Genomic DNA, 23,494 nt, shown 5'->3' with positions numbered 1-23,494 from the left:
AGCTCAACTGCTGCATGAGCAGAATCGCTGACCAGCTCAGCCAGGTATGTTTGTATTTCTTTATTTCTCCAGAGTGCACTTGCTGGACAGTGAGCTACATCTGTCATTTACGGTACAAACTTGGCCATTAATCATGCTTTCTGGCACAAACACCCAGTTATTTGAATGTTACTTCAGAAGTGCTTACCTGTACGTCCTTTTACTAGGCCAAGCGTGAAAGTGTAACCAAACATCTTATCCCGGAAACAAAACTTATAATTCTAGCGTATCCTTGCTTAGCTTAACAGGAATCCCACTTCGTGTGTCGAGATATGCGCTGCATTCATTTGCCTAAAATGTTATTCAGAGTGATTTCATTGATTTTGCCACAGGGATACCTGTATGCATCACTTTTTTATGCATCAGTTTTTCTGTATGAAGTCATATATTTCAGACTGTATTTCTGTAATATGACTGTGCAGAAGGCCTGACTGTGAACGTTCTGCTTCTGATGAAATTCACTGTGGTTTGGCCAAGATTAAATTTATATTAATAAGACTGGAGTCAGCAAATATTAAAATGGACATGAAATGGGAAGGACAGAAGGGTAGGAAATGTTTACGTGACGTGAAGTCACGGTGGAGAGAGATCTGTCAGTCAGTCAGCTGGTGTCTTTCACAGGACGACCAAGAGCTTTGGTCTATGAAAACCAGCGGACAATAAACTGCCAGCCCAAGGATCCATGTCGCACAGAGAAACTGCCGAACTCATCAGTGCTCTTCAGAGGATGAAGGACAATGAAAAAATTTTAGCCACAGAGTTTGGTGATACTGAGCTGATCTGCATGATGATGGACAGGAGAGTGAATGGTATGCAGATAGTTCCTGTGGATGTTCTAGTCTTGTTCAGTCCTCCTATATCCTTTAGTCACCAAGAGAAAATGCTTTTGCGCGAAGTCTTCTTCATTGCCTTTAACCTGGCACATCTTTTTTAGTCCTGTAATCCATCTAGATGTTGTTCTGTGGGTGATACAGAAAGCAGCACCTGACCCAGTTCTGTGTTCCAGAGGTATCAGTGCTCAGAGAAACCGGCCAAACCCCAAAGATAGTGGCTGGATTCAGCCTATCTAGGACAGTGGAGTGCAGCATCAGTGACATAACCCAGAAGAGCCTGGTGCTGAACCTGGAGAGTCAGGAGCTTCTTGCCATAGCGCTGCAAGGGGGAAACATGTATAACAGAGGTGAGTCCAGTGCAGACTTAGGAGGAGAAACGCAACATCCAGCATCTCTCAGCAGATGTAGTGACTGATTTAAGGGTTAGTCTGGGACTGAGTTTGATATTGTTGAACCGCTATTGAAAATAAATTGTTGTTGGGTTATTTTAGAGATGATTGGGTCACCATACCAATTGGATCATAAAAAAGTGGAGAGATGATATTATATTTCATGCACAGTAAGTAGTGACAGGACTAAAACATTCAGGATCCACTGTTGAATCACTGTGATTTAGGAGGCCATCTTGTGAAAAATGCAAACAGACTTAGTCAGATGCACTTCAGTTAACCTGGGACTCTCTCTCTGGCTCAGTGCAGCTGAGTCTGTCGACCTACCAGGCGCCCATGCTGACCGGGAACTCAGGGCTTCCTACTACTCTCAGAGTCTCTGGCAGCGATCTCTACCTTTGTTGCAGCGGCTCACTGAGCAAGCCTTCCTTAAGCCTTAAGGTTAGAGGTGGATCTATAGGGAGTGGCTAAGCTGACATGCTAATCATTCCTGAGAGTTATATTTTTCAGAATCCTCACCAGTGTTTTCATAAGAAACTTTTTAGTGATTTAACTCCATATTGTGTGATTACATTTCCCACCTTTCGTCATCCAACAGACAACATATTTATCGGTGAATTTTTAAAACAAGTTTTTATTTAGTATTGTGACAAAGGCAATGTCACAAGATCATTAATTTAGTTGACTGAATGCAGTCACAAACTGGTGATATGGTCCCTTCATTTATTAAATTATTTTATAATTATTTACAAAGAACAGAGTTACAGTATATCTGACTCTTTTCCCAAGAAGTACAAGGGACACCCTGGATGGGGTGCCAGTCTATCGCAAGGCACACAGATACAGTGGTACCTCAGTTCTCGAACTCATTAGAACTCGAATTTCTTAAAAGTCGAACCAACCAGTTAAAAAAAAAAAAAACTAGAGCTCGATCTGAATCTCAGAAGTCAAACCGTTAACGCCGACCTAAGATAACTTGTACGCGCGGGGAAATGAGTCATGCAGCACGTCTCTCAGCGGAAACAAAGGGTAAAGCTTCAGTCTCAGCCTCGCATTAGCTGTGAGCACCGTGCATGTTTACACTAACTGAATTTAGACAATGATAGACAGTAACAGTAATTATTATTATATAATACATTTAAAAATAAAGATTTCTTATTCATTATTTTAATATTAATAATAAATCATTAATACGTTTAATTATAATAATATTGTTGTGCCGAGTGGACAGAACGGAGACAAAGGCGCAGACATCAGGGTATCGGGAATACGGGGTTTAATTACAGGTAAGGCAGGCAAAACGCAGAAGGACAATACAATGACCGGACTGGGGAAACAAACTGAAACGCGGACGAAATACAGAAGGCTAATGACAACAACCAGAAACATCTGATCACACTGGGATTCCACACGGGGTTAACGAGGGGGCGTGGCACACGGTAGGAGCGGACGATCGGGGCAGGACACATTGTTTTTTTTAAACTTTACACATTGTTTGGATACATTTATTTTCTTACTTTACAAAATACCGTTTTGATAAATGTGCTTAGATGTGTTTAGTACAGTATATGCGCTTCTTGTTTTATCAGGTTCATTTTGTGTTTAAATGCTAAAAAAACATATTTATGTGTAATTTTTTGGGCCCGGAAACAATTAATTGGTTTTCCATTATTTGTTATGGGGAAAATTCGATCACAACTCGAACTTTTTCGGATTCGATCCGGAGTTCTAAAAGGACTACATTCGAGTTCTGAGGTACCACTGTATACACTTTGGGAAGTTTAGAGACACCAGTTTGACTAGCCACATGTTTTGGGGCTGTGTGGGCGGGACAATGTGCAAACTCCACACACACAGGAGGGATTCAATCCTTAAACCCTGCAGAGGCGAAACTGCAGTGCTTTCCAGTGTGATTTCCAGTGAGCCTCAGCACCACCACCTGTTTGTGTTATTGAGCAATCTTTTTTCACTGTTTACATAAGATTGTTATTTCACACTTAATGGAGAAGGATGTGACGTACAATAATTTAGTTGCAACAGCTGAAGATTTTGGTTATTTTCTCTCAGGTGGTCAAAAACAAGGCAGTACTGTCGACGATTGAAGCAGAATGCGACAACGTGCATTTCCTGTTTTTCAAGAAGAACACCGGCTTCTCCATGTCCAGCTTTGAGTCGGTCAAATTTCCCACATGGTTCATCAGCACAGCTTTGGCAGACAGGAAGGCCGTGGGAATGTCCCAGGCTGCGGCCCAGGGCCACAACACACATTTCATAGTGAAAAAGATATGAGGAAGACATTGTGTGTGTGCCGAGAACAGCATCTCTGTATGTCAAGCCAACAAAGCATGACGTAGACAAAACACAGTGCTTTAAATGACACTTTCTGCTTTAGAATTTATTTAAAAATAAAGAATGATGCAGGTATTTATTTTTAAGCTTAATTTATTAGTGTATTTAAGATGAGATATTTTGTTGTAAGCTAAATTTATGCAGTGTTTTCGTCTTCAAATTAAAAATAAACAGTTTAAGTAAAATATAACTCCTTGTATATAGATATTCATTTTATTCGCTGGGTACTTGGTGGCGTCAGGTTTCTGATTCATCACAGCCATGAAAGGTATACAACCAGATTGAACGGCAATGATTAAATTGGATGCGGGCACAAAATGTATACGAAAATTTATTGAGAACATAAGAAATTTACAAACGAGAGGAGGCCATTCAGCCTATCAAGCTTGGTTGGGGAGAACTTAAAATCTTATCTAGCTCTGATTTAAAGGAACCCAAGGTTTTAGCTTGCACTACACTAACAGGAAGAATATTCCATATTCTAACTACACACTGTTTGTCCATTTTTAAATGTTCTCCCGCGAATTTCCAACTATGCCCACAAGTTCTAGTATTTAAACTAATACTGAAGTAACTATTTGGCTAAACAGCAACCAGACCTGTTAGAATCTTATAGGCCTGGATCATGTCCCCCCTTAGTCTCCTTTGCTCAAGGCTGAACAGATTCTGCTCAGCTAACCTCTCCTCATAAGACATTCCACTAAGACCAGGAATCATTCTTGTAGCCCTATGTTACACCCTTTCTAAAGCAGCAATGTCCTTCTTAAGGTATAGTGACCAAACCGGCACACAATATTCTAGGCTGGGTCTTACCAAGGAATTGTATAATCATGGAAGCATAAACGTACACACCAAGGAATTTCCCATAATCAGCTACCTTTATTTCAGTGGAACCCATAAAATATCTGTACTTTATATTTCTGCTCCCTGCAAGGATTACCTTACATTTATCTACATTAAATTTCATCTGCCAGGTATTGTTCCACTGCCCAAGAAGAAGAGCGCAGTGAGCTGCCTGAACCCCACAAGCTGGTTCAAAAGCTGAGCAACCTGGGCCTCAGCTGCTCACTGTGCACCTGGATAATGGGCTTCCTCAGCAACAGACCCCAGAACGTCAGGATAGGAGACCACATCTCCTCCACTCTCACCCTGAACCCTGAACACAGGCACGCCGCAGGGCTGTGTCCTCAGTCCCCTCCTCTACTCCCTTTTCACCTCCGACTGTTTTCCCATTCACACCAGCAACACCATCATCAAATTTGCTGACGACACCACTATTGTAGGACTGATTGACAACAACGACGAATCAGCCTACAGGGAGGAGGTCCAGCAGCTGAGGCAATGGTGTGACAGTAATAACCTGGAACTGAATACATCCAAAACCAAGGAGACGATAGTGGACTTCAGGAGAGCCAAGCAGGCTGAGCACTCTGCCCTCTACATGGATGGAGAAGAGGTAGAGAGGGTGGAGAGCTTCAAGTTCCTAGGGGTTCACATCTCTGCCGACCTCACCTGGTCCACAAACATCTCTCACCAGGTGGGGAAGGCACAACAAAGAATGTACTCCCTCAGGAAGATGCGTCGGGCCCACCTCCCCCAAAAAGCTGCTGACCAATTTTTATCGCTCTACCATTGAGAGCCTCCTGACCTACTGCTGCACAGTGTGCTTCAGTAGCTGCACTGAGGGAGACAGGAAGAACCTGCAGCGGGTGGTAAGGGCAGCAGAGCGGGTAATGGGAACGGCACTACCCCCCCTCAAGGATATTTACACTGGCAGACTCCACTGGAGAGCCAGTAAAATCATCAAAGACTCCTCACACCCTGGACACTACCTTTTCTCCCCCCTCCCGATGACGCTACAGGTCAATCAGAGCAAGAACAAAGAGACTGAACAAAAGCTTTTACCTACAGGCAGTCAAATGCGCCCATCCCTCACCTCCTCTGTGAAACAGTATCCACCCCCCTGAATAACTGTCTTTGTGCAATACTATGCATAGGGCAGGTCATTAAGCACACACTACCTCCGACTGACATATTGTACACATTGTACTCAGACACTCATACTGTAATAGGATGGCTGTCTCTTTTTGTATGTTGTTCTTGTTTCTTATTACTTTAACTTATGCTGCTAAACAGAAAGCTGCTAAACTGTTTTTCACTGTTTCTGTAATAGTGACAATAAAGATCTATCTTATCTTATCAGCCCAGTCACTAATTAAATCAAGATCCCATTGTAGCCCCTGTGTTGCTAGTTCAGTATCTGCTACGCCACTCCTCTTGGTGTCATCTGAAGATGTAACCAGTTTACTGTATGTATTGGTGTCAATATCATTAATGTAAATTAGGAACAATAGTGATCCTAAAATTGAACCCTGCGGTACCCCACTATGAACGCAGGCCCACTGTAACACTGTGCCTTTAATAACTACCCGCTGTTTCCTGTCTGTTAACCAGTTTTCAGTCCATCGAGCGATGCGGTACAAATCGATTCAAAGCACAGCATTTTATTTTCAGTACGAGACGATCCCGTAATACAAAGGACAGGTAGCATCTCTACTGGAGACCTAGAGGTGAGAAAAAGCATCGGCCTAGGTAAACTACAAGGTGCGCAAGTTAAAGACATCCCTACCATGGCAACGGACAGTTTCGATACATATAGTACAAGCAAAGTAGGAAGACCCGGGCAAAATTTGCTTCCTGGTGTAGGTACGTAATGGCGTACAACCAATGAAAACGATGAGAGGCGGTCCTATCGAGGGCGTATTATCAAGCTTCATCAGAGAGAGGGAGGGCGGACAGCTGGCCTCTTATTGGCTGGTTTAAACGTCCAAAACAGCCAATGAGCGGCAGGGAGCGTTATTTGGTTGTAAATAATTTCTGTAGCGCGGTAGCACAGTTTAGTTTGTCTTCTAATTCACGCTTGAATAGTGGAGTGACAGTCGGGCTTGTTTCAGTGCAAACCTTTTAATGTCATCTGTCGCTGCCGCTCAGTAAAGAGCAGGATGGAAAAAGATGAGGCTCCCACTAAGCTTTCTGGACGAGGTATTTCAGCCTGTACATTGGTGACGCATTGCTGACCCGCTTTGTTGTGATGATCGTAATAATGTTGCTGTTATATTTATATAGATATATATTATAAATGTGAGTACTATAACTTGCACAAAAAGCTGCCAGTTATAGCGTGAGCGTTTCTTAACTTGACTGACCGAATTAATAATCAGTCGAGGCCGTTCGGGTTGGTTCAGAAATTAACGGCCTCACCGGATAGCTGATTTTCTTGCGTAGTGTGTGTTAGTCTTATGTAATCATCCGTCTTTCATTTTAGTACGGTAATGATTAGGTGTCTAACACATTGCTCTCCTTTATATATAGGTGCAAAGGGTTTATTGACACCCTTAATGAAAATTGGCTGCATTGAGTGATCTTTTCAGGCTTAAACAAATAGAAAAGCTTCATGGTTATATTTTCAAACAGATCTTTGGAACAAAATAGTTTTCCTTTAGTAACTATTTTTAAATAAATATACAGATTCCAAAAATATTGGAATTTCAGTATTCAGTGGCGTGTCACCTGGCTTTAATGAAAGCACTCAGTCTGGTTCTGTAATCTGTAGTGTCCAGCCGGATTGGAGAACACGTGGAGGAATTTTGGACCATTCTTTCATGCAGAACACTTCCAACTCATTGAGATGAAATGAAAACATAACGTAAAAGCAGTGAATGTAAAACTTAAAAAAACCTAATCTATAAAAGCAAGAAAAGTTAAATTTGCAAAGTTTAAGTTTTTCCCCCTTCCTATAACAGAGTAAAAATATTTTACCGAAACTTTAAGTTCGGTACCTGGTGCGTTGGAAAAAAACGCCCTCTTATGTAGAACTCATCCAAAAGGCTTCTCCTCATGGAGGGGGCCCCTCTGCTGATTCAGAAACTATGAAACCCCAAGAATCAAGTAAATTTGGCAGTTGTGAAACTATGATCTTTGGGCTCCACTTTGCCTCCCTTGGCTTTCAACAGTTCCCTGCATTTAATTTTTTTTGTAGCTGTTCCCTAATCTATGCAGCTCAACAGTTACTTTTCCTCATTCAAACTGAGAGTTCTTGGTTTTACTTAAGTTGATGACAAAAGGGTTGTGTGTTGCCTCATTTATATCCCAGTGAAACAGGAAAAGCTTGTAGACAAGTTCCTAAACACTACTAAAAATAATATCAAGAAACATTTTTGGGTTTTTTTATACTATTCTTCAAGGGTGCCAGTAATTTTGCCACATATATTTTTGACAGAATAAACTACTCTGAAGAGAATTCCAGCAAAGGTTTTTATTACGTGAATAGTCAGCAGTTTCACCAAATTTAAATAAAATTATAAGTAGTATTCTGAATGTTTTTACTTACTATCTTGAGGGGGTGCCGATATTTCTTGAGTTGACTGTATCAGCAGCTCTGATCTCCCTGTTTTTACAGAAGCGCGCAAGCAGAAGCTGATGGAGTACCTCACCAGAAAGGGCAGGCAGAAGGCTCCCGATCCCAGGTACATTACCCTTCATTTACCTTCTCAGATTGTCAGTTGTGTGGGGCTCAGTTTCCCACATATGCCTGTAGCTGACCTACTTATCATTTCTGTGTCTCATCAGATCATATCTTCAGCAGAACTCCACTAACTCTAAAAAGCTCACCGACACCTTTGTGAAGCTTCCCACTGTGAGTACTTGGGAAATGCATTTTTTTTATGTCAGCCTGTGAATGTTTTTGGCTGTCTGGGGTGAGGGTATAGGATGAACATTTCCATTTGGAATATACATATTGCTTAAATTCCCCAGTATTCCCACAACACCCTGTGTGCTGTTGGGTACATACCTCTTAAAGGCATTTTCTTACTACACTTTGTACATTCCAGTCTATCAGGGGAAAGGAGAACCAGTCTGACCCTCCCGGACCGAAGCCAGTTGTGACCTCAGCCCGGCCTGCTAGGGGAATCGGCAGGACTTCGCTTCAGGCTGCATCCTACGCTGCCTCCAGTACCAGGACGTGCACAACAGCACGTCGCACACGGCACAGTCCAGCCGATCAGCTCGCCCCTCGTCCTCACACAGTCAGAATTCCCACTGCGTCCCACCCCAAGACTGCTAGCGACTCGATCGGCAATCCTGTCAGCTGTTCTGCTAGAGCCCAGTCAGACGCCCAGCAGCCCTTGGGGCGCCCGAGCACGTCCAGGCAGCCATTGGTACGCCCAAGCACGTCCCAGCAGCCCTTGGGGCGCCCGAGCGCGTCCCAGCAGCCCTTGGGGCGCCCGAGCACGTCCCAGCAGACCGTGGGGCGCCCGAGCACGTCCCAGCAGACCGTGGGGCGCCCGAGCACGTCCCGGCAGCCATTGGGACGCCCGAGCGCGTCCCGGCAGCCCTTGGGGCGCCCGAGCGCGTCCCGGCAGCCCTTGGGGCGCCCGAGCGCGTCCCGGCAGCCATTGGGGCGCCCCAGCGCGGCCCCCCTGGATAGAAGGTCCCAAAATACTGCAGTTGGACGGCCAAACACCACAGTTATGGCCCGCTTGCGTGCTAGCCATGCTGCTCTGGTGACATCAGGGCCCAAGGAGGCTACCTCGGCACCTAACCGCACCCCTGCTGTCCCTGGCTCCAAACTAAGCAAGCCTGACCTTGCTTTGGGGGTGACAGGGTCGAGACCTTTAAATGGCAGAAAGGCTCCACCTAAACCCGCTCTGCCTCGAGTCCGGCAGCCACCCGAATCGGGTCCGGGTGCCAGACCGGGTTCCAGGGCCAGAACCACGCCCCTGGCAGGGGGACGGCAGTCCGGCCCGGCCAAAGCACGCTCCGGAGCCTCAGCTCTGCACAGAGTGGTGCAGCAGGCAGTGGCTGGGCTGGACAGGAAGATGTGCTGGGGGGTTGTCCCCCCACATGTTGATGGGGCTAGAAACGGGACCCTGGCAGCGAGCAGAGCAGACCAAGTGCCTGTCACTGCTACCCCATGGCAGGGCCGGAGAAAGCTGACCACGGCGCAGGAGGAGAGATTGTGAGTTGCCTCACCATCTTCATGTGTTTGGTGTAAACCTTCGTAATTTCAGTTAATTTTCTGGTATATGACTGTCTTTTAGTGCCCCCCCCCCCCCCCCATTATGAGGTGGTACATTCCATCGCATTCTCTCACTTCTCTTCTGGCTGCTGCAGGCAAAAGCTTCATGAGTGGCGAGAGGCAAAGGGCATCTCTTACAAGCGCCCCCCCATGCCTATGAAGCCTTGCAGGAAGAAAGAGGTCGCCCCTCCCTGCTACTGGCCCACCATGGAGAAGGAGGACGAGGTCCACCGCCTTGTCTCCAGCATCGACAGCTCGCTGACAGACTGCATGCAGCTGCTGGAGGAGGTAACCAGGACTGCAGGCGGAGATGAAGCTGGATCCCTGTCCTGCACGTTGGCTCCTCTCTGCATGTGTGCTGTGTGTCTCCCCAGGGCTGTCCCACGGAGCGTGTGACCCAGCTGCTCTCTGCATGTGTGCTGTGTGTCTCCCCAGGGCTGTCCCACGGAGCGTGTGACCCAGCTGCTCTCTGCATGTGTGCTGTGTGTCTCCCGAGGGCTGTCCCACGGAGCGTGTGACCCAGCTGCTCTCTGCATGTGTGCCGTGTGTCTCCCCAGGGCTGTCCCACGGAGCGTGTGACCCAGCTGCTCTCTGCATGTGTGCTGTGTGTCTCCCCAGGGCTGTCCCACGGAGCGTGTGACCGAGCTGCTCTCTCGACTGCCCATGGCTCACAAGTTCGCCAAGTACTGGATGTGCCGGGCGCGGATCCTGGAGCGGGAGGGGAACCTGGAGGTGCTGCCGCTGTTCGAGGAGGCTGTACGCGTGGTGCTGGAGGTACAGGCGCCAGGCCCGTCCGGGGTCACCACAGGTCAAGGGTGCCCTGATCGTGGGCTGGTAAAACTGACCCGCCTCTCTCTCTCTCTCTCTCTCTCTCTCTCTCTCTGCATGCAGCCTGTAGATGAGCTGCGCACCCTGATATACGAGATACTTAAGAAAAAGGAAGATCAGAGTGAGTCACTTGGCAGTCTGTCCTCTTACACCCCGCTGTGCTGTAATTCGTTTGCTGCCTATTTGGAATGTTTTAAGCATCATAATGGGCATTTTTACAGAGTTATTCTCTCTCTCTTAGCTCTAGAAGCAGAAACTGGAGAACAGACTGATCTGCAGGACGAGGCCCAGGAGATGTCAGGAGCCGTCCCCGTCACACCTCGAGCCACCAGCGTCCTTATTCGGGGGGCCAAAGAGGGCTCCTCTGTGGTGAAGTACAAGATCACAGCTACCCCAGGGTTCGTGTCTGACGGCTCGGCCATGATGGGTCGTGTTTCAGCTGGTTGACCCTCTATGTTGTATCTTTGTGTCTCCAGAGCCCAAAAGTGTCAGCAGCAGGAGCCCATGCATGTGGACGGTCAAGAGCTGAGATTCTTCACCCCGGTACGGCGCTCCGTGCGTATCGAGAGGTCCGCCCGGCGATATCCCTCAGCCCTGCGTGAGCACGACCCTTGTGTGGCCTCCCTCAGGGACCTGCTAGCGGACGAACTCCCTGAGGGCAGAGAGTCTCTCTACATCTACAGAGAGAACGAGGCCCTGGGTGATCAGGTTCAGCTGCAGTTCAGGTCACCCGAAGCTCTGTGATCTCCATGCTGCCCCCATGTGGTGATATGATTTTCTCAGCATCTGCATGCTGTCCACATGTACAGTACATGATCCAACTGAGAAGCAGTCAAGGTTTTGTTTGGATGCCACTGTCTGCTCCAGCATTTTTATGTGCTCTCGGTGTGTAAGAAAAAAAGTCATTTTAGTTATTTATGTGTTATGTGTAATGGGGGGAGGGGGGGGGCTGGAGGAAAACGTAATGTATATTTTACATAATAAATTTTTTTCCTAAAAACTGTGTCACGGGAATATGTACACTGACAGGCTACTGGCCTGACGTCATCCTGTTTTTCCCGTCTTTTGCGTGGTGCTTGAGTCGAGATAGGTATTTCACTTTAATCTGGCTTGTTTTACGTAAACGTCTTGAAATAATAACTACAGTAAGTATCTAAACTTTGTGTATACCGACCTCTTGTGGTCGGTCCAAATATCTTAACCCGACCACCACCAAGAAAAGTACTTTCCTATCACTCATCTGAATTAATAAGGAAACGGCATTACTGAGGAGAAAGTGTTATGTATGCTGACCTTTGTTGGTTAGCGGTGTAACTTCCGGGATGGTTTAGCGATATAACATTCAATAGAAAACACTTTCTTATGTAATGAAACCATCTCTCAAAAAGTCAGAAAAGTTATTGCAAAAAAGTTAATTACATATTAAAACAATCGGTGTTCTCATTTTTTCCGGTCTGATGTTAAATTGTGCCAGGTCAAAGGGGAATACGGGGGTTATTTCAGTCTGAGCGTCTTGGACAACTTTTTAAAAAAAAGCACCAGCTCTCCACCCCCATTACACCCTGATCTTTTTATAGCCCTGCTTATCTATCACACCGGGCATCGGCCTCAAACCATGGAAAGCCTCACCATTAATCACTGGATCGGAACCCCGGTACGTAACCAGCCCTTCTTCGAGGGAGTGAAACCGAGGGACTGCGTAGAGGACCACAGCCTTTTCGCCCTCCCCGGTCCTGCTTTTCCAGCTCTGGGTGAATGCGACGGGACGGCGCTCCGCAGACAGAGGCAGGGAGCCGATCTCGGTTTTCAAGTGCTGCTGGACGTGGCTCAGTTCCGCCCCGAGGACATTCTTATCCAGGTGTTTGAAGGCTGGCTGCTTGTCAAATGCCAGCACGGCCGCAAGATGGACGAGCATGGCTTTGTTTCTCGCTGCTTTACTCGGCAGTACCGGCTTCCCGAGCACCTTCGGGCTAAAGACTTGAGAGCCATGCTGTGTCATGATGGGATCCTGGTGGTGGAAACCAAAAGCTGCGCCCCCAGTTCCCCATGAACACCTCCAGTTACACACTGGCTGGTAACCGAATCACCAAGGCTGTATATGTAATGTTGGCCTATCACTTATGTTTAACACTAGCAATTAAAAACAGAAATGTGTGACGGCGAACGAGTTATATGTAGCACTTAATAAACCTAAATGGCTGTGAGTCTCAGGATCATTTTATTTTCCGGGCATATGATTGCTTGTCTATGAATAGCACAATAGGCATCGCACTAGATCGTCTTTCAGTTTTATTTAGGGCGTCTTTAGTTAGATGTTTTGAGTTGAACGTTTTTCGCAAAGTTAAGACCAATTATAGGCTACTTCAGCATTATGAGACAAAATAAATGTAAAATTATTATTTGTGTTCTTAATTTGGTGAAGTGAAAGCGATTATTGACACAGCACAGCGCTCAACAACGAAATGTGTCCTCTGCATTTAATCCATATGTAATATATATGTGCCAATGGACAGCTATTGTCTAGCGCCCGGGGAACAGTACTTTGCTGCTCGGGGATTCGAACCAACAACCTTTCGATTACACGCACGCTTTTCTTTACAATAGCATTTAAATTCAAAGATTTAGTGGTTACACGATTCTTAATCGGTAAATGGCCTGCTGTCATTCAGGAGCATATGGGGAACGTGGGGCATGTATCCTACTCTCCGTCCTAATTTCGCTTTATTCATGCATCCAGTAAACAGACTTTTGAATTTAAATTGTGTCTCCCCCCCCCCAATCAAATAAATAAATAAAACTCTCTCCTACGCCGTTGCTGCTATTTGATAAAGTGTTTAACTTTGTCTGCTTCACGTCCACGGCAGAGCCACTCGCCGGTCGAATTTTTGGTTGAAAGGGCTGCTGCATTTCCAGAAATGTGAAAGCCGTGACCGACAGGGTACTAACTGGGACGAGTGGGACATAACGGGAGCAGCACGTACTAACTGAGAGCAGGGGGCAACGATAGTGACTCGCGTCGCTGCTTGACATGCAGCCAGTATACGGGCTCCTCCTCCCCAGGTTTCAAGCCGAGCATGTGCGGCGCTGTTGGTTTCTCATACATGAGTGTGGGCTGCGGGAGGAGGCAGTTGCAGGAACTGAAGCGCTACAATGCGCATTGGGCTGAGGTCTGGATGCATCTACAAACTCAGACGACGGCAAATTAAGGAAGCTGCCCTACTAACGCCGGAAGAATACTTGTGGAAAGAGCTGAAAATATCACTTTTGAAGGAATTGCGAAGCTTGTCTCGGCTGGCCGGACAGGTCCTCCCGGAGAGGTGCTGCCCCAAATGATGGCGTTGAGGGCGAAGGCTTTGTACGACTTCGATTCCGAGAACCCGGGGGAGATCTCCGTGAAGAAAAACGAAGAGCTGACTTTACACAGTGAACGAGACATAGAGGGCTGGTTTGAAGGTACGAACGCCAGAGGGGTTCGGGGACTGTTCCCCGCTTCTTATGTGGAGATCCTGAGAACCAGCGCTGGTTCCGACAATCCGGAGGCGGCACACGGCGGTGTCGCTGCGGGAAGCTACGGAGCTTCATCTACCAGCCAGACTCCAGTCGATCAGTCCGCCAAAACCACGCCACCCAAATTACCTGCTCATCCCACCTCATCTCATCATAAGTATCAGTCTAGCGACGACGACTGGGATGATGACTGGGATGAGAGTTCAGGCGGCGGAGGCGCTCCCAGTGTCGGAAGACACAGCGACGGCAATGGACCTTCAATATACAGTCTATCAACTTCAGCGGGCCGGGGTCCGAATGCCCAGCAAGGCAGGGGCTCGGGAACAGTAAGCAGGAACCTCAACAGGTTCACAACCTTTGTGAAATCTGGCGGGGAAGCGTTTGTGCTGGGGGAGGCGTCGGGTTTTGTAAAGGATGGGGACAAGATCTGTGTCATAATGGGACAGTACGGTCCAGAATGGCAGGAAAATCCTTACCCGTTTACCTGCGCTATTGATGATCCAACCAAGCAAACAAAATTCAAGGGGATTAAGAGTTATATCTCATACAAGCTCACACCTACCAACACGCAGAGCCCAGTCTACAGGAGGTACAAACACTTTGACTGGCTGTATGCCAGGTTAGTGGAAAAATTCCCAGTTATCTCTGTTCCCCATATTCCCGAGAAACAAGCCACGGGGAGATTTGAAGAGGATTTTATTTCTAAAAGGAGGAAAGGACTTGTATGGTGGATGAACCATATGACTAGTCACCCCATATTGTCCAAGTGCGACGTCTTCCAGCACTTTCTCACTTGTGATAGCTCCGATGAAAAGGCTTGGAAGCAGGGCAAAAGGAAAGCGGAGAAGGACGAGCTGGTGGGAGCCAGTTTCTTCCTAACGATCAGCACGCCCCCAGCCCCACTCGACCTGCAGGAGGTGGAGGGGAAAATTGAGGGCTTCAAGGCTTTCACGAAAAAGATGGACGAAAGTCTGCTGCACGTCAATGGTGCGATAAATGAATTTGCGAGGAAGCATGTGACGGGGTTCAAAAAGGAGTACCTGAGAGTAGGACAGTCATTCAAATCCCTCGCCCAGGCTTTTGAAATCGACCAGCAGCCCTTCTCTGCTGGCTTAAACCACGCCATCGCCTACACCGCCGAGACCTACGAGGCCATCGGAGATTATTTTGCCGAGCAACCGAAACACGACCTTGACCCCATAATTGATTTGATAACCGTCTACCAGGGACACCTGTCAAATTATCCAGACATCATCCACGTTCAGAAAGGTAAGGTAGCCTCTCAGCTTTGCATATAACAGTTGATTCAGCCTATTGTGCTGAGAGTAGTTAAAGTTTGCTAAGGCAGAGAAATTGAAAGTTAAAGTGAACTGAAAACATAACCATGTATTTTATCATTTGTGACTGTTCTCAAATTATGTAACGACATACTCGCTAGCCTGCATAATAATAATAATAATTTAAAATTTAATAATAATTAAATCATCTACTACTACTACTACTACTACTACTACTATTATTATTATTATTATTATTATTATTATTATTATTATTATTATTATTATTATTATTATTATTATTATTATTATTATTATTATTATTATGTAGCATGGTGGTGCGGTGGTTAGCACTGTTGTCTCCCCCCCACTGGGACCCGGGTTCCAATCTCCGCCTGGGTTACATGTGGAGTTTGTATGTTCTCCCCATGTCATCATGGGGTTTCCTCCGGGTACTCCGGTTTCCCCCAACAGTCGAAAGACATGCTGAGGCTAATTGAGTTACTAAAAAAAAATGTTCATGTGTGAGTGAATGGTGTGTGAGCGTGCCCTGCGATGGGCTGGCCCCCCATCCTGGGTTGTTCTCTGCCTCGTGCCCGTATCCTCCGGAATAGGCTCTGGACCCCCCGCGACCCAGAAGGATAAGCGGGTTGGAAAATAGATGGATTATTATTATTTTATGACAGCCTAACTAGTGGCTGAGTTGCAATTATCTGGTAGTTACTGTTACGATGGGAATATGTGTGTTTATAATTGCTTACTAAGAGACACTGGCAGTTTTATACGAGACAAGCAGTGTGCGAAATACCCGTCCATATTCGGGTTGCGCAATACCGATCTTGAGACACCCTTAAAATTTTCTCATGGGTTAATCGGGGGTGTCGGACCCCCCCGATCCCCCCGTATTTCGCATACTGGAGACAAGCCGCATTTATGTTACAGCACTGATGTTTCCTTATTGGATTATGGGTTCGATCCACGAATTACATTGGCCTCATCCATAAGAAACTCTTTCTTTTTAGTATTATGGTCCTTAAAGCTTTTTTCCTTAAAGCTTTTTTTTTTAACTAGTCTGCAGTTTCTCTTAGTTCAGGATGTTGACACAGGGGTATGTGAACTAAAGGGCGTAACTTTGGGTTGTGCATGGTGGGGTGGGTTGAGCTGAGGTCTCAAACCATTCAAGGGGGTCCAGGGGGTTGCATTGACTAGGTATGGTTTGATTGCTGGGGGGTTACAACCCCCCATTCCCCCATAATTTACGCCCATGTGTGAAGTATTTAAAGCGGGCTGAGGCCATACCTCAGCTGGGTAACAAGTACTCGCCACTGTGGCTTGTGGAATGACGCGTGCTTGGAATTGCAAACCTAACCGATGTTAGGGCGAGAGGGGGCAGAACCCTTTGGCATCGATGCCCCCCCCCCCTCCCCCCGTCTCGATGTTACGCAGTCTGCACGAAATGCCGTTTCGTAATGCAACGGTGGATCTTACAGAATACAACGCGTTTAATGTGAAACGACAAGCGACAGGTTGTGCTCATGAACCCGTGACAGTTTTGGGCTTCTCCTTAAAAGCAGCGTGCATTTCACCGGCGGTTAGTAGCGCTGCAGCTTCCTCGGTATCTCACACCTTTTTTTCGATGTAACTAGCAATCTGTTTAGCGTCGTCTGCCAAATGTATTTCTGTTCCGCTCGGTTCCCTTAACGCCGAAGAACGCTCCCGTATGATTACACTACACTACACTAAATGGTCCCATTTTTTCTGCTTTCGGAGTGCAGGTCGAATAGATCTTACTTTGTAGCACGGCCGACTCCTCCAAGATGACACAGACTTCTGTATTGTTAGGCCCATCAGGAGAAAGGCATTCTGGATCAGTAGCCGAAGTAGCTTGAAGCGATTTCATCACAGTCAGACACTGAACTGAAATAAGTGGTTTCTCACGTTCTGATAAACTTATTTTAGGAGCGGATAAGTAATTTGCATTTTCGGTTGTTTTCCTAAACTGCACCACCTACTGTTTTGGCATAGATGCCTGTTACATTGTTTCGGTAGGAGAGCGGACCTTGAGATTTAAATCGACTCCCAGTGTTGTTTTTGTATTTTGGACTTGCTGGTTATGTTTTGTCTGGGTTAGTATAGCTTCTGTGCAACTGCAGCACTGCTGTTAGTGAGGTCGTTGCAGAATCCCTCATCATCAGATTATTAGCTGTATGAGGTTGAATTAGCTCAAAGCCCCGTATTTATGGATGGGACCCTGCACTGTCAGAGCAATGAAATTGAACCAGTGTTGACTAGTTTGAGAGTCCGTGAATTTCCTGCATTCATATGTTGAAACCTGCTTCTCTATTAGCATCTGAACCAAGTGCTATTCTCAGTTTTTCATCCCTTTTCCATGTTTATGAGGACAGAAAATAGTCAATGAGTTTATTTGCATAAATCTGACACTTCAAAGCAACTTACACTAGATAACTTGTGTGTGCATCTTGGGATCTGAACCCACACCCTTTGCATCACTAGCACGACGCTATATTCGTTAAGCTACTCAAGACCGGATGGGTTTAAATTACTTGTGTTACACCTATATCCACTCTCTGCTGCCATATATGTTTCTGTTTCAAGTGACTTTAGAGAGCAGCATGAAAGCTGAATGCTCTGTTAGGTGCTGTTTACGAAACACCTCACTGTTGGCTCTACTGGCCATCCACGATGCCAGTAGCCATGCATCATCTCTGATGAGATTCACATGTATCCCAAGCGGCCCATAAGTTGTTGATTGCAGAAAAGTATGAGGCAAGTGACTGGAGATGCTCTGTGCAGATGGGAGAACTGGGCATGGTCTGCGTTTGGTCATGGCGACTTTTGCCATAGGATTAGGGTTCTGAGAAGATGCATGGGCCTCACAGCAGAACCACAGGACTTTGTCAGTGTCCATACCTCTTTGCCTTGTCCAGAGTTCAGTAGTTCGGGTCCAGAGAGTAAAAGTCAGCCAACCAGTTGAGTATTCTGTGACTGTGACTCTTTATACTTGGTTGGTTGAAATTAAATCTTGGTTTGGACTTTGAATCTACAATCTGGAGCTGAATTACCCACCTTGTTGGCCTAGCATGCTCATTATTTGACACTTCTACTCTGATATGGCAAAGAAAACGAAAAGCTTTGCCTTTTGTCCTGGTGTGTAAGGACTTGCAATATGAGATGATTTATGTGGAGTCATTGGGTGACTGATGTGCGAATGACCCTGGTGGAGCCCAGCTTGGCCCAGCACTGCCCTCCCGCTGCAGTTCTGATGGCGAAACCCTCCTGGAAAATGTGAGCTGTAGCTCTGCCTTGAATTATTCAGGTTCCGGTCATGTGAGTCATGCACTGTGCACAAAGTTATCCGGAGTCCCACTGCCTCTATGCACCCCACAGATTTATCACTAATGACTCTCATTTCTCTGTTCCTCTATCCTTCCATCCATTCATCCATTTTCCCACAATCACTTGTTCAATGAGCCTGAACTCTATTATAGGGAGCACAGGGCCCTAAAACAGCTATAAAACGAAGCAGGAATACAATTCCATTTATAGCTCCAGCTGTGTTGTCAGCCCAGAAAATGTGTCAGATAATCAAACACTCTGAATAACTTAACAACGCTGTGTCTGAGGCCATTTTAGCTTAATTCATTTCAGTTTCATCAACTTGTTACAAATAAGCAATACCTTTTTAATAGCGTCTTGCTGCTGACAGCCAGAGAGACCAGAAAGTTGGCTCCCTGTCTGCATTTAGGGAAGAATTTTTAAATGTATTTGTTTATTTGTTCTCTAACCTCCCCTTATGAAAAATGTACCAGTTTCTCTTGATTGGTTTTAAATCTAGCACAACCTCACAAAGCTGTTAAAGGACCATATTGGTGCCATACTAATCTGTACTCCTCACCTCCTTAACAGGAGCTCTGACCAAGGTGAAGGAGAGCCAGAAGCACATGGAGGACAGCAAGATGGACCGCTCGCCACTGGAGGGAATCAACGAGCGCTGCAACATCATCTCCTTCGCCACGCTCGCCGAGATCCACCACTTCCACCAGATCCGTGTCCGCGACTTCAAGGACCAGATGCGGCACTACCTGCAGCAGCAGATCTCCTTCTTCCAGAAGGTTACTGGCAGGCTAGAAGAGACCCTGCAGAAGTTTGACACAGCTTAGGACTGAAGCAGAAGACGACAGAAACAGGTGGGATCGGGAATCTCTGCTTTAGCGATGCGACAGAGACAGGAAAGGCTCCTTCCCTTCTGCCAAGATTATCCTCCCGCTTTATGGCCTGAGAACTCTGTGGCCACTGTTGCATGATGCCTTCTGAGATCTTCCTGAGCCACGGATGGAACATCTGTAGGGCTGTCCAGATGCCGTGTGTATTTTGAACAGAACAGCACTGTCTGCTGGATCCTGTCTGATCGAGTCACTGCACCACTGACCACGGTGGATTATTGTGTGAACGTTTTTTTTTTTGCCAATTTCTGAATTTTACCAAAGTAACTACAGAGAGAATAACAAGTTTCTTGTATGTCTAGTAACACTGCATCCTCTGAAGACGTCATTGCTTGGATATGAAATACAGTGGAAGTTTCTGGAAGGTTATTTTAAAACTGATCACTGTGTCTTCCTCGCCATAGACCAGCTCCTTTACCAGCTCAGATGAAGTGTTTACAGTTTCACAACAGCCCAGCGATGACCGTGTGTGCCTCTTTTTTTCAAAATAAGTTTCCACTTTACAGATTAAATTTTGCCATTCGAGGACTCAGTGTTCCATTTCCTGGATGAAGGCGGCTTGTTTTTAGAATGAACTGCTTGGAAAGCACCGCAGTGATGTCATGCTCCAGTCCAGCAGGACCCGCATTCCAGGGTGGGCCAAGCAGCCCGGCCTTAACTCTTTATGATTCCAAGGCCTGAACCAGGACAGGGTCTGGGCCAGAGGAACGCAGGACTTGTTGAGGAAGGACAAATGCTGAGCCCACCCCCCCAATAAGACATTAATGTGTCAGGGCACCCCTGCAGTGAAGACATGATTTAGAAGATAAAAATCTTATAGTCAGGAATGCAGCTGAAACCAATTTTAGCTTTTACATAACTGGGTGGTGCTCTAACAGCTAATAAGATGTCACTCCTCTGCTAATGCTGCGGTGAGGAGGTGTACCAGTGCTCTGTCCGTTCACAGTGCTTCTGTGTGAGGCAGACTGGGCATTGCTTAAGATAACCCTCAGACACTTCCGCTGGCATGGAGGAACCAAAAGTGTATGACTCTGAATGAGAGGGCAATGTGCTGGCAAGGAGTGTTGGTTTGTTCCGTTTTTTTCTAATTTAGCTCAACCCCTTTGAAGGTCTCTCAGCTCTTTGTACACAGATTTTCTATTCATAAAAAGCTTTGGCACCACTGGACAATGGTACCTGGTGTAAAAGAAATTATAATTGTTGGCACATGATTCTAATTTGACTGAAAATGTTTTGTAAGCATGAAAACATTGTTTGTCTTTCAGTCATTGGCTATAAAGAGACTCTGCTTTACCTGAATTTGTTTGTAGAACGCCTGCTTCATTTTTTGATGAAATGTCAAGTATACAATAATAAGGTAGAGCCTTGAGGTGTTTTTGATAAGCCACATGCTAATTCTGAAGGAACTAATGATTTGAGTCACCCCTGCTAGTGCAGAATCAGTGTTGGGTTTATTTTCATAATTTCTCTAATATACCTGCACTTATGAGTTATAATCATAATAACAAAAGGAATTAGACTCTCAGTGTGATACTGAACGCCTTCACCGAACTACAGATACAAAGCACCAGCCCTTCCTTCTCCTGCCACATCTACATTTATTTATTAATCAGCCCCTTTAGTTCTAAACACGGCAAGCAGTGCATCAACAAGCATACAGTAGACAGTGTCGACTGAGCATAAGTGCAGCTGGGCTGAGCTTCCAGTGAATGACCAGTGACCAGTGGTATTGGAGCAGGTGCTACACATTTTTCAAGCACAACAAGGACCTAATAAGACAAGTGCAAGACTGAAAGCATTCAGGTAACATAAGAGACCAACAAGGGAATGTATAGTAAAAAAATTAAAAGCCTGTTTATCGTGAATAAATGCTTACTGCAGTGAAGAAACTGCCCCCCCGGTGATGAAGCTGGGTCCATCTTCCCTTTCTGGCACCCAGTAAATATGGAGAAACAGTTGCTGTCTTTGACACACAGCCTAGTGTCTTCTGCCGTCCACCAGCCTCTTCTGTTCTCACATGGCATGAAGAGCAGATGACAGAGTCATTTATAGGAATTACACAGGAAGTGGTCTGACAGAAGCTGATCATTCTTTAGCGTGATAAAACTCCTGCTTTATTCTCTCCCTTGCCTCTTTACCTCTTCACACTGCTACTCGCCATCTTGATGCAAGTAAAGGACACCACAGTGATCTGAGTTTTGGTTTATTTTCAGAGATTTCAAGTATTTCCGGTCAAACTGCTACATCCTTTGATCAAAATTGTTTCTTAGTTCTGCATTTCTTTTATTATCAATTCAGTACAATAAAAACCTGCAAAAATTGGTCATAAAAGAATAAATATACAGTGCACTAGTTTAATTAATTTAATATCTTTAGAAAGCACATTGTATATTTGTGAGTCGTGACTGCACCCAGTCCTGACTAGTTTAACTAACTGACGTACCAGAGCCCCGTGACTGTGAGTGGCCAGTGGGTAAGTTTTCACTGAAAAAAATAAAACGTTTGGCAAACAATGTAGCGATGATCATAAGCCCAGATGTTTGTCACTGCACTGAAGGTGGAGATGTTAGTCAAAGAGAGGTGAGTGAGGGAGTTGCTGAGGCGGGACGGAAAATGAGCTGACTGCCCACATCACCCACAAGAAGTAAATGAAGATTGTGAGTCATAGTGGAATAAGTCACTGTTAATCATTGTTGTGCTGGTCATCACTCACTGCCTCTATCCACTGGATCTCTGATCCTTTAATAAATGCCTAAGCTTTGAAATACTGCAGTGCTGTGTTATGAGCTTCCCTCTGCTGTGCTTTGGGTTTCTTCGAGCGTCTCCAAGAAAAACTAACTTCTGTGTTCTGCTGAACTTTGACGGTTCTGAGAGCCCTGCTCCCTTCAGTCTGACAAAACCATATTGGTTTGAAGTTAATAAAATGCTTCAGAGAAGTGTCAGGGAAACATCATCCTGGTTGATGATTCTAGGACAGCGATTCTCAACCCAAGTTCTGAAAGGGTCTCAAGGCAGAGATGCAAATGTAAGCATTTTAAAACTATGCTGATCCATGATCAGATTTCCCAGCCCCAGTTCTAGAATTAACCTGTATAAATGTGTCTTGGGTCTGCAAATGCTTATAGCAAAACTAGTGAACACTCAACCAATCCAAGAAGCCAAACCATAGATGCTTAATTTAAAATTCACTGGCACATCCAATCAGATTTGAGCGATAGGCATTGATTGCCGTAAATTGCAGCGCGCACTGTGCACTTGATCATAGCGTTAATTTAAACCTATTCTTGATATAGGGTCACGACTGAGGTAGCATGGTAAAAATTGGGTTGTGGTGCCAAGTTGAGAACCACTGTTCTTGGTTGACCACTGGCCCTGTTGTGTCCTTTGAGAGACTGAATAAAAGTGCAGAGGATGTCTGGAGATCAGCACCTTTGCATCTGACAAAGTTAACCAGCTGTATGTATTTACAAAGTGAGTCATTATGGATTCCTGTCACCTTTTTCCACCGTACATCTGATTAAAAATGTTTTTCTCCTGCCTCCAGCATGTGCTTAATAGTGATTTTCCTTGTTTATTGATGAACTTTTGCTGTAGTGTTCAAACTGTGTTTTGGATGTTCTGGGAGTTTCAGGCCTTACCCAGCTTTCAAAGTGCCACAGCATGGGATGCTGTCACTTGGATAAGGGCTTCCTTCTATATGGTGAGAGTGGTCAGAGTGGTGACTTTGTTGTAGAGCTCTTCACACTCTCAGGGTATAATCACAGATTTTTGTTTCACTTTTGCAGCTCATGTTAGTTAAGGATGTATGAGGTTTGTGGATGACTGACTCAAAGTGCAGCATCTTCTATCAGGTCAAAGGCCATTTAAAAACTGAGTGATGCTGTGCTTTGAACCGCTGCCCCTACTGGTTGGAGGTCCATCTAGCACATAAGTTCAAATGCTCCCCCTG

At 45.7% G+C, this 23,494-nt stretch overlaps 3 protein-coding genes across 3 annotated transcripts; all 3 read left to right on the top strand.

Moving 5' to 3' along the window:
* The first annotated feature begins 718 nt into the window (after positions 1 to 718).
* Positions 719 to 3,750, top strand: LOC111848567 (interleukin-1 beta-like). Its single transcript, XM_023820692.2, has 4 exons — positions 719 to 848; positions 1,046 to 1,219; positions 1,566 to 1,702; positions 3,329 to 3,750. Exons 1-4 carry the CDS (start codon positions 722 to 724, stop codon positions 3,548 to 3,550), a joined length of 660 nt encoding a protein of 219 aa, XP_023676460.1. The 5' UTR covers positions 719 to 721; the 3' UTR covers positions 3,551 to 3,750.
* A 2,677-nt stretch (positions 3,751 to 6,427) lies between these two features.
* ckap2l (cytoskeleton associated protein 2-like) lies at positions 6,428 to 11,846 on the top strand. Its single transcript, XM_023820756.2, has 9 exons — positions 6,428 to 6,652; positions 8,070 to 8,136; positions 8,240 to 8,306; positions 8,503 to 9,629; positions 9,785 to 9,977; positions 10,308 to 10,463; positions 10,581 to 10,638; positions 10,759 to 10,915; positions 10,994 to 11,846. Exons 1-9 carry the CDS (start codon positions 6,613 to 6,615, stop codon positions 11,259 to 11,261), a joined length of 2,133 nt encoding a protein of 710 aa, XP_023676524.2. The 5' UTR covers positions 6,428 to 6,612; the 3' UTR covers positions 11,262 to 11,846.
* Positions 11,847 to 13,379: 1,533 nt separating this feature from the next.
* Positions 13,380 to 20,844, top strand: LOC111848564 (sorting nexin-18-like). The gene is made up of 2 exons (XM_023820686.2): positions 13,380 to 15,293; positions 19,229 to 20,844. Exons 1-2 carry the CDS (start codon positions 13,847 to 13,849, stop codon positions 19,480 to 19,482), a joined length of 1,701 nt encoding a protein of 566 aa, XP_023676454.1. The 5' UTR covers positions 13,380 to 13,846; the 3' UTR covers positions 19,483 to 20,844.
* Positions 20,845 to 23,494: the final 2,650 nt, after the last annotated feature.

Source organism: Paramormyrops kingsleyae, chromosome 2 (assembly GCF_048594095.1).
Source record: "Paramormyrops kingsleyae isolate MSU_618 chromosome 2, PKINGS_0.4, whole genome shotgun sequence".
Taxonomy (NCBI): Eukaryota; Metazoa; Chordata; class Actinopteri; order Osteoglossiformes; family Mormyridae; genus Paramormyrops; species Paramormyrops kingsleyae.
This window is presented reverse-complemented; position numbering and strand designations above follow the sequence as displayed.

Excerpts from the sequence above, each read along its gene's own strand:
- LOC111848564 (XM_023820686.2), top strand. The coding sequence starts at position 13,847 with ATGATGGCGTTGAGGGCGAAGGCTTTGTACGACTTCGATTCCGAGAAC. Across the intron at positions 15,294-19,228 it reads CATCATCCACGTTCAGAAAG|GAGCTCTGACCAAGGTGAAG; the intron begins GTAAGGTAGCCT and ends CCTCCTTAACAG.
- ckap2l (XM_023820756.2), top strand. The coding sequence starts at position 6,613 with ATGGAAAAAGATGAGGCTCCCACTAAGCTTTCTGGACGAG. Across the intron at positions 6,653-8,069 it reads CACTAAGCTTTCTGGACGAG|AAGCGCGCAAGCAGAAGCTG; the intron begins GTATTTCAGCCT and ends CTGTTTTTACAG. Across the intron at positions 10,916-10,993 it reads AAGATCACAGCTACCCCAGG|AGCCCAAAAGTGTCAGCAGC; the intron begins GTTCGTGTCTGA and ends TTGTGTCTCCAG.
- LOC111848567 (XM_023820692.2), top strand. The coding sequence starts at position 722 with ATGTCGCACAGAGAAACTGCCGAACTCATCAGTGCTCTTCAGAGGATG. Across the intron at positions 849-1,045 it reads GATGGACAGGAGAGTGAATG|AGGTATCAGTGCTCAGAGAA; the intron begins GTATGCAGATAG and ends TCTGTGTTCCAG. Across the intron at positions 1,703-3,328 it reads AGCCTTCCTTAAGCCTTAAG|GTGGTCAAAAACAAGGCAGT; the intron begins GTTAGAGGTGGA and ends ATTTTCTCTCAG.